Source organism: Excalfactoria chinensis, chromosome 5 (assembly GCF_039878825.1).
Source record: "Excalfactoria chinensis isolate bCotChi1 chromosome 5, bCotChi1.hap2, whole genome shotgun sequence".
Taxonomy (NCBI): domain Eukaryota; kingdom Metazoa; phylum Chordata; class Aves; order Galliformes; family Phasianidae; genus Excalfactoria; species Excalfactoria chinensis.
The window spans coordinates 21979280-22000140 of NC_092829.1; the positions used below are offsets into that span (position 1 = coordinate 21979280).

Sequence of the window (20861 nt, forward strand, 5' to 3'; positions counted from 1 at the left end):
AATGCTGGACATGAGTGAGCTGACAATGAAAGTACAATTCCATTTCACAGTGTTTTTTCTAGCTTACATGGCTTTATAAGCATCTTTGCATGTTTCACACTAACAGCATTTTTCCTCTGCAGTTTTCAGACTTGTTCAGATATTTTCCATCTATTTCTGTTTGTGTACTTAACACAGAATTGGTGTTTTGTGAACCTGGGAGGCTGAGGGCATCATGGGAGAGTTACTTGGCAGGATTTTAGTCTTTGAATCTTCTGCTAAAGAAATATCTGTATTTCATGAGATGCTGAATCCTCCACTGTAGACTGAAGGAAAAGAAAAAAAGAAAAAAAGAAAAAAAGGAAGGAAGGGAAGGAAGGGAAGGAAGGGAAGGAAGGGAAGGAAGGGAGGGAGGAAGGGAGGAAGGGAGGAAGGGAGGAAGGGAGGAAGGGAGGAAGGGAGGAAGGGAGGAAGGGAGGAAGGGAGGAAGGGAGGAAGGGAGGAAGGGAGGAAGGAAGGAAGGAAGGAAGGAAGGAAGGAAGGAAGGAAGGAAGGAAGGAAGGAAGGAAGGAAGGAAGGAAGGAAGGAAGGAAGGAAGGAAGGAAGGAAGGAAGGAAGGAAGGAAGGAAGGAAGGAAGGAAGGAAGGAAGGAAGGAAGGAAGGAAGGAAGGAAGGAAGGAAGGAAGGGAGGGAGGGAGGAAGGGAGGGAGGGAGGAAGGGAGGGAGGGAGGGAGGGAGGGAGGGAGGGAGGGAGGGAGGGAGGGAGGGAGGGAGGGAGGGAGGAAGGGAGAAAGGGAGGAAGGGAGGGAGGGAGGGAGGGAGGGAGGGAACAGATATGAAAGAAACATCCCTAAACCTCATCACCTGAAGCTATCACTGCACTGTGCAAAGACAACTAAAAATAGCCAGAAAGTCACCTTTTTAACTTCCAAGAAGAGAAAAAAAAAAAAAAAAAAAAAAAAAAAAAACACCTGAAGAAAATGAAGAAAATGTAACAATGTACGGGGATGTGAAGACAAATGCTGTTGAAAGCCTATATTTACAAATGGATAAAGATACAAACATATTACTGCCTGATGATGACGAAATGCCAGAAGAATCTAAGAGCCACACATTGTCTTGGTTGTGTATTTGACTGCCAAAACTCAACAAAATGACAAAAAAAAAAAGTGATCTCAATAGCAGTGGATCGCATAACCTTATTTGTTCTCTAAAGACAGGTCATTGGCAAATACCTTTGATTTAACCACCTTTGCTGATTTGAGGCGTGGCAGAATTTCCTGTGATTATTTTTCTTTATTGATTTCTACACAAATCTTAACAACAATTGCACATTTAACAACTCTGTGGTGATTAAGAATAAATATGTGTGGTTTGACCAGAGGAGTGTTAGACAAGTTTCCACGGGCCCTTTGAGGGACACAAGATCTTTACTTAGAGAGTGCAAGGGCATCAACATGCTCTTCTCTGCTTCTGATGCTGCCTTCAGCTCTTTCAGTCCCGAGAAGTCCTGTAGGAGACAAGTCAGGAGGAGAAAGACCGGGTTCCACCAGCATGAGGAGAGCAGTCTGTGAGCCTGGTGCTGGGGACACTTGGCCTGGAGCAGCTCCTGCATCAGAGAGCAGAGGCTGTGACTGAGTGGCTGCCTTCCCTGGCCGTCTGCATGCCCTTGAAGGCCAGGGAGGCAGGGAGGTCACAGCCATGAGGGGAGAGCGGCGTGCCTGCAGCATGCTGCCAACCATGGCCTGCCATGTAGCTGGAAGGAGCTGCGCTGTATGGCATGTAGGGTGACACCTGAGCCGATGTGGCATAGGGAGACATGGCTGGTGCTGATACAAAGCTTCCAACTGCTGGGAGGCCGTTGTGTGCCTGAAAGGAAAGGGAGACATGTTTCTACAGGAGAAAAACACTTTAGACATAAAGGAATAATTCTTCATAATAAGGATGGTCAGGCATTGAAACAGGTTGCCCAGAGAGGGTATGGATGCCCCAGCCCTGGAGGTGTTCAAGACCAGGCTGGATGGGACCTTGAGCTGCCAGATCTAAGTGTCCCTGCTCATGGTAGGGAGTTGGAGTCAGATAATCTTTTAAGTCCCTTCCAACTGAGTTTATAATAAAGCCTATCTGCCATAAGGAAAGCTGCTGAGGCTTTGTACAGGAGCCAAGACCAGTGATGCTCACGTGACAACTGGACACAAATACCCGGATGTCCACAATGCAGAGGTGCCTTTGCATTTTGCTTTTAAGACCAAATATCTGCATCAGCCCCGCACACCTCCCCAGGAGCCTATACATGGCCATAACCAGCTGCTGATACTTAAGAAACACATATCAAGAGCAAGACAAGGACCAACAAGTATTATTCTGTGATTCTGTTATGATTTCATATTTAGGCAGTCCTTTGTGGAGCCAGGAGTTGAACTCAATGATTCTTGTGTGTCTCTCCTAACTCATGATATTCTGATTCAATTAGTATGGTCTCCTTGTATTTCCACCTGCAGTGCCAGGAACTCCTGCAGCCCGTGACTGCATCTAATGCTGATGCTCAAGACTTAATGCTGCTGCTATTTGTGATGGATCCATCCCAGCACCTCACCTGTTCCAGCCCCAGCAGGCTCAGCCCTGAACTACAACAGTCAGGCACGGGCACAGATCCCGACATAAGGCTCCCCAGAGTGAAAGGTAACAAGTAGCTGGGGAACTGAAACATCTGAAACTCTTTGGTAACTGTTTGCTCAGATCATGAGTCAGAACTGTAGTATTATTACTGATGATGTCTTTTAAAATATTTTCTAGGTGTCTCTAGCATAACCCTGCAAATATTCTTTGCTCACAGCTTCTCCTGGTTTCAATAGCACTTCTGTGCACAAAGCAATTACAGGGCTAGGTCTTTTCCTGCAAGCTATTTTCTTAGGTCCTACCGTGGGCTAAGGAGAAGGGTTTCTATTTAAATAAAGAAGGGAGAGTCCTTCAGTCTGATGGGATAGGATTTCACAATGAATGACTCCTTATTTAAATAAAAAAGTTCAGTGTTTTACTTCACATCCCGTAAATGCTTCTTCAGCAGAACAGGAACAAAACAGGATCATTTGTCTTGCTTAGGTTTTGACTTGTGTAGTGTTTATGTTTTAGAATCTGTGGTGGTATTTTTTTTTTCCTCAGAAAGGTTTTTCAAAGATTTAATCGCCTGATAAAACTGGATCTACCCTGGACAGTACAGAGCTGAAAAGCAAAACAGACTTTTGTTCCTGCTGAAACTTCAGGTACCGTTAACATTTCACTCGATCAATCTCTGTCCAAATTGCACTTGCCCACATTTCCAATATTTATCCCCATAAATGGCACTGGCCTAGTTTCAGGTTCATGTTTCCTAGCAATGTAACTCAGTTCCACTGGCTGGACTGTCTTCTCATTGCTGCTTGGGAAAACAAGCAGTAATCCTGCTGGAGTCAATATAAATGTGTGCAGCAATCTAAAACAGCAGGAGACAGTGAGGAGATTCCAGCCATAAGTCTCAAATAGGGATATTAATTAGTACAAAACATACAGCTGCTGCAGCAACATAATTGTCATTCCAAATCCATAAACACTTTGTTGAGGCTGCACGCACCTTATTCTTTTGAAAATCCAAATACGTGACCTGACCTTCAACTCCAATTACATGTCTCCTACTGTGTCTCAGAATTACACTTTAGCCTCGGTTCTAAATATCAGTGTTTTCAGCAATGCTAATTAATACAAACCCTCAAATAATTGCACTGTAAATTTCTACACTTCTTAAATCACATGGAAAATTATTTCACTGAATTTATTGAAGGTAAAAAGCATGACAGGACCAAAATAGCTGCTGCTCCCCAAACTCCATGCCTCTTCTGCCATGTAAATATTTTTCCACAGAGTATGAAACAAGAAAAGAGCATATATCTGGTTTTCCCAACAGCAACAAAAAGCTGTTCATGAGGCCTGCAGAGCCAGCAGAGGCAGATTGTAACACAGGCATCAAGGCCCACAACCCAGTGGAATCCTGCAGGGAGAATGGCAGTAACCCTGGTGGGGGCTGGAAGGAGACCTGGAGCTAGTCCGTGGGGAGCCCCATTACTGGTGTGGCAACATGGGGCAGGCAAACCTCCAGCCTGAAGGCTCAGAAGAGGTTCTTTGGATGTCCATGTGCTCCTCCAGGCTTGCCCACTCTCAAGCAGGTTGGTGCCCAGCAGCAGGCTAGAGGCTGAAAGTCCCATTGCAGTATAGTGCTTCAGCATAAATGGTGATGTCCTATGAACACTTGGTTGTGCCTTTGTAAGACTCCTCCTAGACTACAGAGGAGGCACTTGCCCTTCCAGCCTCCTGCCTTATTACTGCTCCCCTCTAACATGTGGCTCTGGGAAAAGCCAGCCTCCTCCTTTGCTGTAGAGAAGAGAAAATGTTTCCCATATGCTGTGTAGATTGCTGTGTTGTAGGATGCTCTCTAACCGCTGGTGCTTCCTCCTAGAACTCTTTAGAAAAGACGGATGCTCTAACATCTCATCTGAGTAGAACGAGTACTCGTACTTAGGCTATGAATGCATCCTTCAAAGCTGTGGGCAGTTCTGCATCATGCCAAGCTGGTGGCATGATGCATAACTTGGTGCAGTCACTTTGCCACACACCTGTCCCCATCCCACTATCACAGGCCGAGAGTCCGTTGGTGGGAAAGGTAGATTTCAACCCTCAAGTAATGGCTTCCTGCTGTGTACAAACCTAAACTCTTCATCCAGGCAAAAGAAGAGTCTCTAGAGATGATGATTATGTCTATAAACATAAATAAAATAGACCAGGGCCAATTCTTCAACACTGAGGATGATCAGCATTGTGCATACCCAGCCCTAAAGCTCAGTTCCCTCTGCCCGGAAACAGGCACAGCCCCTGGGAGGGCTCCCTGGCCCATGCCCTGCCTGACCCCACGCTGGGGGTCATGCTTTTCTTAACCTACAACCATGAGAACTGATGTTTTCATGCTGTCTTACTGTTTTGAATGTGAGAAAGATCTTGCCCTAAACGTTTGGTGCAGAACATGGAGTCACATATGTAGGGACTTCCCGGGACCTATGAGATGCTTGAAAGCTATTGTCTCTCCCTCATTGAATAAATTAATACCCTGTATTTTAGTTCCAGTGCTACCAAGATTTACAGCTTGAAGATTGAGTGATGTGAATGTCAATAGGTGTCTGAGAAAAACAGGCAGCACTGGGGTGAGCGAGGGCCATTCCCACACAGAGCGGGGTTCTACTTCAGTGGGAGATTGTGCCATCCTGGCAAAGCAGCTCCTGTAGTCCCAGTTCCAAGCTGAGTCACCTTATGTGACTTAGAACTGTGCCACTCAGAAAAAAAAATAAAAATAAAAAACAACACTAATTTTCATCTCTGACTTTCAGCATTGAGAGATTTGATGCAATGATTTTAGCCACAAGGGCTTTTCTGCTAACGAGCTGTAGATAAAGCACGCAGATTATCAGAAGAGTTGACTCTTGTCTGTCAATCTGGCACTTTTTACAAACGTGACATTCACTTAAAATAAATTGAGAGGATTAAGTTCCATGAGCCTGTACATAGTCTCATAAGTCAATAATTCATCCTGCAGTATTTCAGGCAGGGGAAATGAGCACCAAAATCCAAACATTCATAATTAGGAGAGTGAGAACCCCATGGTGATTATGGATTTTTAAAACCGTTGGAACTTATTTTAAACGAAGAGCCTCTTGAACCTTGTTTTTAAGTTTTATAAACATTTTTCTCCTTAATTCAAACCATTGCTTTTCAAGGGAAACAATTTAAAAACAAATAGACTAACATGTAGCTCTTACTGAGGGAGAAAGTCTCCTGTGCCAGCAACGATCAGAGTTCCTGCTTCCCTGGCTGGCTTCTACAGAGAGCAGAGGGAAACAATTGCTCTTCATTGCTGCCTCTACTGATGTTTGGAAGCAACTGATGGAATAACTGCTTCCAAATTTCAGGGCTGTGCTGTCAACCTAGAACACGTGATCCTTGAATTCAGTGAAACATGTTCTCACAGAGGTACTTGCAAACAACAGCCGAGTCAGGATCACAAGTTCGGTCTCGTGCTGTCCTACTGAGTTACTGTGATACATGCCAGCACAAGTGAAAGGAATATCCAAGAGGAATCAAAGCCACAGAGACTTAAAATGTCACTTTATGTGATATAAAATGATGATGCTGTGTGCATTTTCACCAGGGAAGGAGTTGACTCAGTAGTTTTAAATTGAAGGACTTGTAGTCTTAGACACTCTAAGTATGGTGCATTGTTTTCAGTCTGTTTGGGATTTGGGATATAAAGGGGTGGGTGGATTGTGCGGGGTTGTCTTTGGAACAAATAACTTTCACCAACTGTTTAGATTCCTACAAGTCAAAACCTAAGGTTGCCACCCACAACTCAGTTTCTGCTATGGAGCTTACACTGGTGTAACACACCATACAGCTCAGCCTTGGCCTCCTCTCTGCTGCATTTCAGGTCACAAAATTTCTGCACAGGCTTCCCAATTAATCCATGTCAGACAAGCAATGTGACTTTTTTTCTGTCTTGGACACGTTAATAAAAACACAAAACACAAGCTAGACTCCACTTTCAGGCATAAATTCAACTTACATCCAGTAACTGAGTTACGCTGCTTTGTTTCACCCCTTTCTCTGCTCTTCTTTCTCAGTGTTTTGCTTGCTATATATGTTCTCTGAGTATCAAAATTAGATCCCTTCCATGTGATCCCTTCATGCATAGCATCTAAATGTTTCCAAAAATGACCCAGAGTCATCTGCAGTTTCTCAGAAATAGCATTCAAAATTGAATGTCTGCATTTATGTTAAACTGATAACAATCATGCAAAGAATCTCATTCCAAGTTTACACGGTACAAATGGGAGATAGATGCCACCTCAGTTTCACAGTCTGACTCTAAAGTAGACAGTTGACACTGTTCAAAAGAATGCCTATGATTCGTCTCATGTTAAATTATTTGAGTCTGTCCATTGTAATGTAATTGCTACAGTATTGTTTTGTAGGGATAATGTATTATGTAGATGAAGCATTTGTTTTGTGGAAGCATTCTGAATGCTTAGGAAACAAGAGTTTCTGGAGAAGTGACACAGGCTTCAAGATCAAGCTAGCTGATCTGACAGCTCTGATGAGCTTGGACATGAGTCAGCTCAAGCTCCCCTGTCAGAGCCAGCAGAAGCTCTGCCTGTGCCACTGCTTCAGGAACACGCCTCTGGTTGCTGCCTTGTGTTTGCCAACTCTAACACTTCCTTGGGTGGAAGGAAGCCTCCCTGCCTTTGGATCTGTGAACTCAGTGATTGCCTTTATCCTCCAGCCCCGAGACTTTCCCCAAAAGCAAATGAAACAGCTCCATGGAGGTGTGAGCACAGTGTTGTGAGCAGCAGCTTCCAGCAAACAGTGGACTTGGCTAAATAACATCACAGACACACTTACTGCCCATTCCTCAAAACAAAAAGTTTTAACAATTTCTGGAATTGCTGAATGTCCTGAAAACACAGGCACAAGTAGCTACTGGAGGAGACATTATTTCCACAGCAAAGGAAAAGCATAGCAGGGAGCCAAGCTGAGTACCTCGTCCTTCAATCAGAAGAGCAAATTACTTTAAAAACACAGGATAACTAATGTTCGTTGTGACATGCACATCATCAGTCAAAAACGTGATGGTAAGAAGACTAGGAGCCATCAATGCAAACAGAAAGCATAAAGGAAGCGAATGTGCTAAATCTCCCTTTTAAATTGGAAGTTAAATGTGATTTATAAATCAGAACAACACATGGGGTCCCAAGGGAAGGGTAAACAAATTTTCCAAGTAAAACATCATCAGCAGGCATGTAATGGAAATCTCATTTTAGAAAAAGTATTACCTAAAGATGTAAGAATACACCTATGTTACTCTTAAGCTTTTAAAATAAAATATTCTGGTGCATACTGTAGTTAACTAAATTAGAGCTAAATTCTGAAGCTGCTATTCAGTACATCAGCATCAATGAGAAAAATTACGTGGTCCTAAAAACACTCATTCAAAATCAGCATCCCTCTAAAATTAACATCCTACAGAGGTAAGCCAGAGTTACCTAAAAAATAAACATTACGGAAATGAACAGTGAATTGATTTATCCAATTTATTATATCTTTGTGCTAAGAAACTTTTAAAGAAAAATGTAATAAAATTGCTAAGACGGCAAGATGTATTGATAACCCAGACAGAGCTGATCCTGCAAACTACTTTTGCTGTCTTTTCCTTATATTTTTCTGCAAAATTGTGTTCATATCTCATGTTAGACCATGTCCATATTCCTATATGATGACCTTCTTTTACTGAACATGTTCCCACTTTCATTTTCTGCTAATGGAAGCAGAAGGCTAGAATGGACAGATTCTGGAAAGTGAAAACATTTTAATCAAATGATTTTTAAATCCAAAAAAACTTAAATGGAGGGGGAACATTTTGTAGGTAGGAAACTACTTTGAAACATGTGCCCTCATTTTCAATAAGAGCTGGAGAGGTAACACACAGAAATTAAGGAGCTTCTAAAATAGCACATGGGCAAGATGTTTGCACTCAGTTTGTCTTGCAGCCAAACTGGGTTGATTCCCAGAACATTAGACTTTGAAAAATAGGAAGAAAACTTTCAAGGCTGAGAAGTTACAGGATCTCTCCTCTGTATACTATGTAAAGCAATGCTGATATTCTATTTGAAGACACAGTTAAAACAGAGAATATGCAGCCTTGCGTGCTTTGCAACATTGCAAAAATACTCAGTTAACCAATTCTATACCATCTCTCTTACACTGATGCTTTTATCTTTACATCTGTTTTCCCCATTATTAAATTCAATAGTCCTTGCATTACATTATACCACATGAGCAAATCAGGCTACTTCTAAAATAAAGCTCATCTACTTAATAATGATCAGATCCTATTCCCTGTGCTTAATATGCTTTTTTATTAACTTAAAGTTCCTTCCTTCACTTATGGGCATCCCCAGCTGCACTGAATAGTACAGAAATCAGGTAAGATCAACTGAGTGTTTTAACTGAACTTGCAACATGCATCAAGATCACTCTTAATTATGTTTTCTTATCAAATTTTGAATTTTAGCCACTTGAGGGAAATAAAAATGCTCTTTTGGAAACAGTACTAACTGGAATTTACACACAACCACTGATGCTTTCCTAAAGGAGCCATGGGCATTTTATGTCTTTTCCAAAACCAACTACAACAGAAACAAAAGAATAAAATAAAATAAAATAAAATAAAATAAAATAAAATAAAATAAAATAAAATAAAATAAAATAAAATAAAATAAAATATCTCTTTCACAAAGACTTAAACAGGTGAAAACAATCTGAGAAATCCCATATAAAAACAGCAGAGGGAAAGAGGGATGGGAGAAAAAATGTTGAGCAAGATGGACTGAGGGAAAACAGAGTGTTCTCCGAGGGAAAAGGTTGAGCAAGTATTTTAGATGCTTCCTCAAAAGAGAATGTTTTTAGGTGATTTTCACTGTGAAATTATTTCTATCATGTAGGGCACATCCTGCATGTACTAATAAGTCTGCCTAAAATGTTTTCCAAAAGTTGAGTATGGTGCAAATGCTGTAGGTTCACTGAATGGTTGTTTTCCATTCACACTCCAATTTAGGAAGAACAGCGTAAATGGAATTCACCACCTTTCCAATGAAAGTGTTGGCTCTTGGGTTATTTTCTATTATTTAGTAAATCTCACAATTGTATTTACTCTGAGTAATAAAGTTTGATTTTGATTGTAAAGATTAAACTTGAACTTCCTTTAGACAGATACGCTGCCCTTAGTAGGACAAAAGGGAAGCTGAGGGAAAGTCATGCCTTGAGAACAAAGTCCCCTGCATAGGAACTAGCAACACAATTGCATTGTTTTAAAACAGATTCACACAGTAATTCACCCCTTGAATTTTGGCAAAATCTGGAGTTTTGCAGAGCAACTACGGGCATTAAACAAGTAAACACAATGAGTGGAGTAAGTATTTGTTCTTCCTACAGAGATGTTTTAAACTATGATTATTAGCAAAAATCTGTATGAAAAAATGCCTTCTTTGTACAGTATATGTAACAATACATTGTAATTTAAATATAGTGTTATTTAAATGAAATTGAAGTTGATAGAAGGAGGTGTTACGAACACAGAGACATCAAAGGGATTTTTGCTAGTTAAAAGTTGGGTAAATATGGGGTCAAACTGGTCAAAGCCTCACTTTGTCCTCTTTAGGGAAAACCAAACACTCCCCTTTGCATTCCCCTTTGTCTAAGCAATTCCTGATGCTGTGGAGGCAATTACTGAGCAGCTGGCAAGTTAGGGTGGGTCAAATCAGAGCCCACTGAATAGACATCGTCATTATGATCAGACAAATACACAATCCCTAAGAGCTGATACACTGCCACAATAGATGAACAAATTGTACAGCCTTCATCTACTTTTCACTCTCCTGCAAGCATCAGAAGACTGAAGAGATCAAGTCCTGTTTGATCTCCTTGCCCCAGCACTGTTCCCTGGCTGTGACAGGCATCTCCCACCACTCTTGCCTTCCTGACTATGGGCCTCTTAATCACAGTGAAGCTGCTGGCTGCTTGGGGCCCTTGGAGCAGAGGATGCTCAATGTGCAGTCCAAGTATCATTGTACCATTCACTCACCTCTCGGACTTTCTTTATTAGTTTCATCCGGGTGGAGTGCCCTGTAGCCATGTAGGTTGGTGGGCAGGGCACTGGGTTTTGGCCGTGGAAGCAGGTGGCCAGTAAGAGGCAGGTCTCACAAATGGGGTTCGAATGGGGTGCCATCCAGATCACCTGGGAAGGAATCGGGTGCATGTAGTGGGATCAGCTCATGCCCCTCACCCACAACATGCATTGACATGGATGCCTAGACCTTGAGCAAGCCATCTTTGTGAATGTATTATAATAACAGGCACTAGTCTGGAGATAAGACAGAACTGGAGAGTCTCCAAGCCAAGGTCTGAGCCCTCACACCAGACAGGATCTCTGCTTACAGTTCTGTTAGGTACTACGGCAAAGAGGCCAAAATGCCCCTCTCTTTAGCAGCATCCCTTCCTGCAGGTATGGGTTGGGAGTTGCTGATTTGAGCCTTTGCCATAATGGATTTTGCATGGACCCAGAACAGGAGTCCAATTCCCTGAACCCTAGATTAGGATATAAGATACCAAATGAGCACTCTGCTAATGAAATTTTGCAATAAATAATCTGTGTAGGAGGGTCATGCCATTTAAAGTTAAGTCTGCATCTCACTCCCAAAAAAGTAACTGTTGCGAGTTCTAAGCAGTGCAGATAAAAACAATTACAGATGCTTTGGCCACCACATTCATTGTTCATCTACAGTCAACGTTCAGGAACTTAAATATTTACATTTCTTACGTTTTTGTGTAAATAATTGCCTAGAATTGCACCCACAATTATTTGCAATCACTTGCCCTAAAATGGAGCCTTCATTTTTATGCCACAAGCAACATGGAGATCAGGATTACCTCATCAGAATGCAGCCAAAGAACAGAAAAAGGAGTGCTATCTCAGTGAGCTGAGAAGTCAAGACAGGAACAGCTGAGGAAGTTTTGCTGAGGCAGAGGTGAAAGGTTTGCTACTTTGGGGACCATCTAATATATCAGAGAAAGACTACCCAACTCACATTCACAAACCCCCCACAAATAGGAGTGTTTTCAGCAGCTCCGATAGGTTTGGAGTCAGACCTCCAAACAGCTCACACTTTTCTCAAGTAAACTCACAACAACCATTTGCTCTTAGATCCCAGTTACAAACATTTTCCTTTTAGTGAGCATCAGCTCCCTTTGGCAGCATGCATGTCTGCTTCCTGCAATACACACAGAAAATAATTCTGTAAAAGATATATTTCCAAAGCTATTTGCGTCTCAACAAATCAGACAGGCATGTGTCAGACCTTCCATATTTTCATACATGTACTAATATCAGCTGTTCTTTCATTTTACGCATCCCTTACATTAGTCCAGAAAGGCACAAGCATGAGATGGATGAAAACTGAATTATGAATATGAGAAATATTTATTAAATGATTTCATTTCAAATACAGGGTACAACTGGATTTGTATCCCAATGATTTCAGCCAGTATTTTTTTCTTATTGCAGCTATTAGTATAAGCTGCTTAATACATAAAAGTACTCAGGATATTCATCCTTTGTATTAGTAATACGATTATCCATAGAAGATTTCCCCCCCAACACACAATGAAAGTGCCTCTCAGTGTGAATACTGGTATGTAAATAAGATCCTTACAAAACTTTTACAACCTAAAACTGCCAATCTCTCGAAAAGCTCTATTTTCCTTTCCAGTTTCTTTGATTCACAATTGCACTCTTAGCAAAGCAATATAAGAGAAATGTGCGAAAATACTGCAGTGGGAAAATATAATTTGGCTCCTTACACAAGGATGATAACTTGGGGACATCAGGTAATTAAAAGTGAATACAAACTTCACGAGGCACTGTTCACAGTATCACAGTATCATGCGAGTTGGAAGGGACCTTAGAGCCTTGTTGTGACTCCCTATGCAGTCTTGGTGCAGGATGATAGTTCTCCAGGCAGTTCTCCAACTCCCCAACCCAAACATCAAAGAATATTGCAAAGACCCCGGTGACACCAGGAAATTAATAACACTTATAGTGAAAAGCGTTCTACATTCAGCCATTCAATTTCATGTTAAACAAGCGGGACTACATATTGCTGAGGCCAAAATTTGAAGTTTTCCTCCCTTTTTTGTCCAATCCTCTCTGAGACTGAATTCACATCCAAGTGTAGGTAAAGACTAAAATGCAACCATCCAGACTACTCTTGGATCAGCCCTGGCTGAGCTGAATGGAGCCCCCCTACCCCCCAACACAAGGCTGCAGAGCTCTGTGATAAAGCAAATTGTGTATCCATTGGAAGGAGGGAGGAAATCAGTATAGTTTGAATATGCAAGTCTGTTCTTTGGGCTCAATTCTTCTAGTCTTGCTCATGCAGTGAGAATTTCCAAGGGCTTTCTTGAGAGGTAAAATATTATCTTCCATGACTGAGGTGGGAAGAAGAAGTCCTTCACCCACACAGTAGCTATGGAGTCCTTTGCAAGTTGCAGGGAGATGAATCTATGCCATGAATAATGCCAATGCTTAAAATATAGAGCTGATATTAGTTAGGAGCAGCAGAATCCACTGTAGGTCCCACAAGTTTCTTCATTAATGTGCTTCAGAGCACATCTCTGCTCCCATTATATAACTGGAAAACCTCAGTGAAACAAACACATGCACTGGGTTCTGTGCTGCTCTGCTCCTGTTGTGCACTCCACTGATTTGTTTGTATGGACAGAACACTGGAGCAAGCACTATATAACAGCCACCTCTCTTCTGCAGGGGACATCCTCTTTCTGCCTTAGCAAGATCAAGCATTTGCAATGAGCTTTGCACAGAGAAGATGAAAATTCCATTTACCCTGAAGTCCAAACGGAGAGCTTATTGCAAAGTAATTCTTCTGGCATGAAAATTGTCTCTGTGGCTTCCCCCTTTCCCACCACTCCAGCTACATGATTGCTGGATCTGCATAAATGAACCAATGTTCTCTCCTGTCCTCTGTTCATTTATTTACATCTGAAGCAAAACATGTGGGGGAAAAAAATAAATGTAAATATCCAATGATGAATTTTGGTGAAACCAAATTGCCATGGAACAGCACCCCAGATTCACTGGGCTTCAGCAAACAGGCAGCCAAGGCAGTTCTACGTGCAGCAAGATTTTGGCTCATAAATTCCACTTTGCACATTTAGCCAAAAATCAATCAATAAATAAAAAAGATGTTGCAAAATATAAAATTTAAAAAAAAAAAATCCTTTTTTACACCCTTATTTAACATTAATTTTCTTTAAACACGTCCTGAATTAGTTACGTACTGAACTTGTGACATACAAGCCAACTAATGTACACATGAATGAAACTGCTGGTAAGCAAGCTGAACGCTGCATGAACAGATTGGTCTGTAGTGCAGAAAAGCCCATTAATACATATTATTGAGGGGAAGAAGTGGGGGAATTCACATCTGTATCTCCTTTTAGTGAGCAGAGAAAATGATCTTTTGGATAAATACTCTTTAGCTTTTCCATCCTTTTAAACTCTCTGAACAATGTATTTTTATCAATGAAATCCACTTTATTAATTGCAATTTTCTCCATTTTTAAATAGTGAATATGTTTAAATTACATTTATCAGACGATCTTTCAGACTGAACAAAACTTTGAAATAGAACCGGTTTTGACAATAGAGCAGTGATATATTATGAAGACAAAAGCATAAATGCTGAAAGAGTGGATAAAGGAAGAAAAAATAGTTTCCAAGACCAGCACTGAAAATCACGCAATGTACGTAGCATTGTTTCCCAGCGTGCCCATTGGGGTAAATGAGATTCCAAAGGTGTATTCTCCTTGAGCCTCATCCTGTGGCTATTTCAGCAGAATCAATGAATGGCCCAGACTGGCACCTTACACAACATAGCCCTGGCACAGCCAGCCTCAGCAGCAGAAGAAGATATTTCCATAATTTTTAGTAAGATTGCAAATGATTTATTTGTTTCCTAATAATATTGCAGAAGGGTGAACATTAAGTCTGATTCCATCTTTAACTACACAGTCATGGCTATAACACTGCAGATTTTTCATAATATGCAACGAACCAAATAATAACACGATAATAGAAACAATATAATGCAAAACAGATAGAATAGCAGTAAGGGCATCATATTTTTGCAAGGCAGAACACGTAACAAAGTGGTTGTTCTCTATGGTATGTCCCATTCTACCTCGGTCACTACAAGTAGCCGCACAATTTGTACTCAGAAGCTCAGAAGGGTTTGGTTCAGCTCCTCTCGGCACCAAACCAATCATGGAGTCCAAAAGCAGACTCATAACTCAGCACATGTGTCCCAAACCTCTGCCCTTGAAGGGGCAGCACACTGAGATCTTACATTTATATTCCTTGAAATCATTACAGGTGTGACAAAGGAATCACAGGGAAGGCAACGGGTCTCAGAAGCCTATCTTATGTTTTGCCATGGAAAAAGTACAGTCGGGTTTTCTTTGTTTGGATGTGTTTTTCTGAAACCTGCACTGCCCAGCTAGACTCTTTTAAAGCTTTTCCCCTGGCATAGGATTTGATTAGCAGGCACAAGGATTTACACAGAGATTTGTTAAGTCGTAGTTATACTGTGTTGCAATAAAATTATTGGCAGTTCGCAGTCTACTTAAGCGGTTAAAAAGGCTTCATGTACGAAGCAGATACACATCATTTTCGAATTCTTCCCCTACCTCCCGAGCGCCGCGCAGAGTCCGCAGCGCGGCCACCAGGGCAGCGGGGAGACGCGCCGAGAGCAGCAGGGGAACAGAACGAAGGACGCCACCGAGACGATAGCGGGAGCTCAGCCCCGGGAAGGGGCCGCAGCCCCAGGGCCGATTTCGGAGGCCCTACGCACCCCCCCGCCCGGCCGGCCCTCTCCCTTTACCTGGCTGTACTTGGCCTCCTGTTCCAGGGAGCTTTTCTCCAGCCCGTTCACAGCGTGCTGGGCTGTAGAGGGGAAGCTGCTCCGGCCCAGGCTGCTCCATTCCTCCACCTTGGGGCTGGGGTACGACGAGGTGTCACTCACTGCGAGAAACACGGGGGGCAAAGAGTTAGCAGCAGAGATAAGGGGCAGCCGTCCCTCGCCTCCTGCACAGCGCTGAGCACCCCCGTCCTCCGTGGAGGGGGAGGCGGCTGTGCCTCCCATCCCTCCAAGCAGTCGGTTAGCAGAGCATCGTGCCACCAGGCCCGGTGCTTGGCCTCCTCGGAGTCTGCCAGAGAGACTGACAGGAATCGCCGCCTATGCGTGGACAAAATGCAGTCCGCTGTAAAAGGAAGGCTGGAGCGGCCACCTAACGCACGGGGTTCTAAATACATTTAGGACCAAAAGAGACAAAGCAAACAGACATACCAAAAAAAAAAAAAAAAAAAAAAAAAAAAAGAGAGAGAGAGAGAGAGAGATCTTAAAGGGAAGAAAATAAAAGAAAAACAAACAGAAAGGGTGGAAAGAGAAGAAAAGTGCCCCGTCCTTTTCGTGCAGCAGCCGTGGCACGGAGACCCGGGCTGTGCTTGCTCTCTGCAGGCGGCTGCTGTCCCCGGGCGGCACGGTTCTCCCAACCACCACCCCCCTCCCCCCCCGGCGGAGTAGCGTGCGGTGCCGCACCCGCACTGCGAGTGGCTCTGAGAAGCCCTTTGGACACTGGAGGGACACCAACCTGAGGCTAGCTTGAGAAACTGAGCCCTCTCGGTGAGTGCCCTTTTCTGCTGATCTCACACTTTCCCATGAATAGGGGCTTCCTTTCCGTGTCAGAGAGGTCAGTTTATCCTATAAATCAAGGGCGAACAGCCCCCATCGGCTCCAACGGCCGCTCGGCAGCCCCAGCCCGGCGCTGGGAAGGAGGGGGGAGGGTTACACCGCGGAAAGACGCGTGCGGCTCCGCTCTGAGAGACGGGGAGAGGCGAGAGGCGGCCGTGCGGGCAGAGAGGCCTGTGTCTGCGGGAGGCAGGAATAGGAGTGCTCGCTACACAATTCTGACTCGAGTGTGATCGTACAGTTTGCATTTCTTTAATGCTTACTACCAACATCACCTCCCCCCGGCCCAGAGCAAGCGCTGTCAGGAGGGTGCTGTTAAGGCCGACGCAGACACATCTGTCTGTGGCAGCGCTGAGGACAGAAGCAGTTCATAAAGCAGAGGGTGAATAAGTGCAAAAACAGTAATCGTGTGTACTTCTAAATAAAAGAGTTATGTGCTTGTGTATTGCTTGAGGGGTTGGGAAATGTTTTCTCAAAGTCGGAATAAGATAATTAACCTGCAATGCATAAAGGATCACTTCGAATTAGAAGTGCTTCTGGAACCGGACTGCTGCCGTTAAAAAACGCAATGAGAAGACAACTCCCCCCCGCCCCCCTCCGCTCACTGGGAGGGCAGAGCGGGACGCGGTGAGCGCTGGAGGCGGCGGTTCTTCCCGACTGTTGCTGGAACTACAGCAGCCGCCTGGCACCAGCTGACATGGAAAAAATGTCCCTTTCCCGGCGGCAAAGCGCAGTGAACGGCCGGGGGACACGGCGCGGTTCCCAGACGAAGAAACAGAAAGAAGGTGGAAGGGATACAGGGAGCAAACCTTCAGGGTTTCGTTTTCCCGGACCACCGCTTCGAAGGAAAATACAGCATCAGAATTAAGGCAATTAGGTGACATTTGAACTTCCTGCCTGAGCGCATTTGGCCTGATTGCGAAAAGCAGAGAGAACGGACTGCTCGCTAACGCCGAGGTGGCGCCTACGGCCCGACGGAGGCAGAGAACCCTTCGGCCGCACCGGCACTGGCACCGAGAGCAGCCCGGGCCGCTCCCTGCGGTCACAATTGGTACAGCTTGGCCCTGGTGCCACCGGAGACGGCCGATGTTTGCCATCACGCCCGCAGCACTCCCGGACATTGGTTGTACCCGAATCACGGGGCACGTCCCACAGAAGCTCAGTGTCTGGCTCGAGCTGGGACGCTGCGGAGCTCACGACCCTCGGGCCCCCTCCTCACCTTGGTCCGTGATGGAGCGGATGCCCAGGATGTCCGTCACCGAGTGGGACGAGGGCCAGGTGCGGGGCATGGCCATGGTGCCAGGGATGGCAGGCACTCCTGGCGGCGTGGGCACCTTGGCTCCCGCGGCAGCGATGGGGCTGGGATAGGAGTAGATGTGGTTGTAGGGCAGGGCTGGCTGCGGGGGCGGCTGGTGCTGCTTGTAGGACTCGTAGTGGCCCTGCTGGGACAAGTTCCCGATCTTGTTGCGGAGGATGCGGCTGATGGAGCTGACCGACGGCACGTTGTACTTGTCGCACACTCCGTCGGCCAGCAGGCGATCCCGGATCTCCCAGGCGAAGATGCCCGGATCCCTTTGTTTGTAGGTCCGGATATGTTTAACCACCGTGGGGGTGGTGACCCGCGGCTTGCTGCCTCCGATAGCCCCCGGTAGGATGGAGCCGGTCTCGTTGTAGCGAGCCAGGATTTTGCTGACACAGCCGTGGGAAACACGGAGCTGGCGGCTGATGTCGCACGGCCTGATCCCCAGCTGTGCCAGTTCCACAATCCGGAGCCTGATGGCGTTGGGCAGGGGCCTCCCGTTGACGAACACCCCCCCGAGCTGGTTCACCTCCCCGAAGGCGGGTTCTGAAAGCAAGAACAAACACGGCCGTCGGACACTGCGCTGTGCTCGGGAGAGCTTTCATGGGCCGATGCCACTGCGCAACGATCGCCCGGACACGGAGTTCCCAAATAGTATGATATCACCGAAATTAAAACAGAAGGGGGGGGTGGGGGAGTGGAGGGGGGATGAAAAAAGAAAAACAAAAAGTGAAGAAAAAAAATAATAATAAAACACCAGAAAAAAAAAATACCGTGACAACAAATGTCAGATTTCTCCGGATCGTGCACCGAGCATATTCCAAGGAAGCACATTCCAGAGATGAAAAAATGAGATCGGCCTGACAGAAAGTTCAGCTCTGTTGTCACAGGAAGAGGAACACGAAGAAAAGAAAAAGAAAGAGAAAAGAAAAACATTTTCAGAGACATGGGGGAGGGGAAGGAAGGAAAAGTAGTTGAGGAAATTCTTTTAGATCAGGGAGAGGCGGTGGCAGCGCTGCTCCTGCAACACAGCCCGCGCCCCGTGTTGTACGGAGCAGTTCTGGGGCTGCTCGCGTCGACCAGCACGATTACAGCCGGCTGTAAAACAAACGTGCTAAAACGTTAACTGCTCCGATCGGTGTCAGGAATAATATACAACTTGCCACAGACTGCGGCCATCCACTCTACCGCGATCCTGCCTCACGGTCGCATAATAACATTAATAATAAACCAAGCAGTCATTAGCTTTTCCTCCTCCCCGCTCTGCCCCTCGGCGCGCTGTCCCGACGTGTAGAAACACGAATAAAGTCAATAAGGAGCCGCGGTGGCACATGACGGCACGGGTATGAGTCTCCCTCTCTCTTGACAGCCCCCCGCAGATCCCAGCACTCACCCATTCCTCCGAGCGGGACACCTCCGGGGCCGCCCTAAATCCCCACCGCAGCCCCTGGCTCCCGACCTCCTGCTGCCCCGGCCGCACTCGCCCGCCGAACTCCCCGCTTTTCGCCGAGGAGATGGCAGGGGGGCGAGGAAAAAAAGACTACGAGGAAATCTACTTCCCGGCGAGAGAGCCTTGAGTTCTGCATTTCAACCTCAGGGCAACGTGGGCAGGGCCGGGCTGGGCCGGGAGCCGCAGCCCCCCGCTCCCGAGCCCGCCCCCGGGGGCGGCCCGGCGGCCCTGCAGCCCCGCCAGTGGCCGCGGGAGATGACGGACAGCGCTGGGCCGGCGGCCCTTCCGCTGCCTCTCGCGGACGTGCTCAGCACCTGGTCCCTACCACAACAGCAACGCCCGCCTAATACCTGCCAGGCGGTAAGCCGCGCGCAAGGAGAAATTAGCGCAATTAGGGAGCGGAGCCAGTACTGTACTGGGCACCGCTGTGCGGGGCGTCGGGGCCGGGGCCGGCGTTCCGTGGGTTCCCCACCCTTAGAGAACGGCTGCGTAGAAACCGGACTGTGCCTGGGAACGCATACGGCTCTCCTGTCTTTGCTCTGCTGATCTGGCAGAGTAGGTCTTTGTTTTCAGCCCTCTTTACAGTAAAGCACTTTTTGACTAGTGAACATTTTACGGGTGGTGCAGGAGAGGGTGGCAAACGGCGGCGGTTACATTATTTTTGGTGGAAGCCACGAAGCTGTCGAGAATTCAGCTGCAGCCTCGGGACGAGATGGGCCGGGGGGCCCCGGTATATCCCCGCAGCCCGAATACCCCCGCGTTTTGATTTAATCGCCACGCCAAACGATACACTGTGCTGAACTGCTCGTCCTGCAGCCCATTCAGACTTTATCGAGGACACTGCTCCGTATGAACAGTCAAAAGAAAAACAGACAAGGCTGGTAGGAATTAGAGCGTGCGTGGGTCACGGCATGTTTGGTTTGGCAGTGGGTGAGCGGGTCCCACTCGATGTGTTTCTCTCATGCATCCAACGTCTGTCGCAAATCACGGGCTTCCCAGCCTCGACCAAAAAGTTACCGTAATTTCTTTCACTTTTTTTTTCTGAGTGTTTTTGTTTGTTTCTTTTCATAGACGCCCAAAGACCCAGGTCCGACAAAGGAAGTAAAATGTGAGAATGGGAATGAAACGGTGACGGCAGCGCACGGAATATCGGCGACTGAAATACAGATCTGACGTCTATGGTGTGTATGAACGCTCCTTATTACGTGAAATATTTGTAAGATACTTCAAATATTAAAAATAGATTAATAGATTAATAGAAAAGCTAGATTGCAGAGCCTTCGCATATCGTACAGTCAGAAATAGGGACGATGTTACGGGGATCTCATAAATTCCTGGCGTGTAACAGACGTTTTGTGGAGGAAGGAAGACGACCGCGGTTATTTTGCATCTCTCTCCATTTGATCGGAATATTCGCGTGTCCTTCTGTTCACTCCTCGGCTATTCAACTCAACCATTTCCTATGGCAGTTCTGTGTTTGTTTCAGGAACACGAGGGACACCTTCGGAACACCACATGCGTAAATGGTGCGCTTCCGAAAGTCAGACCCATCACCTCTGCTGAAGGGGTCCCCCGCACTGACACACGCACACACCAATTCAACTGCCCGAAAGCGATCGCGTTCTTCATTCGCTGCAGCTAGGCGCGGTGACCTGACCCGCCGCGACTAGTTTTAGGG

General features: G+C 45.6%; 1 protein-coding gene across 1 annotated transcript; it reads right to left on the bottom strand.

Moving 5' to 3' along the window:
* Positions 1-1593: 1593 nt before the first annotated feature.
* On the bottom strand, positions 1594-19261 carry PAX9 (paired box 9). The gene is made up of 4 exons (XM_072338790.1): positions 19127-19261; positions 17653-18279; positions 15567-15706; positions 1594-1848 (listed from the first exon to the last, which is right to left on the bottom strand). The coding sequence occupies exons 1-4, from the start codon at positions 19128-19130 to the stop codon at positions 1594-1596; spliced, it is 1026 nt and encodes a 341-aa protein (XP_072194891.1). The 5' UTR covers positions 19131-19261.
* Positions 19262-20861: the final 1600 nt, after the last annotated feature.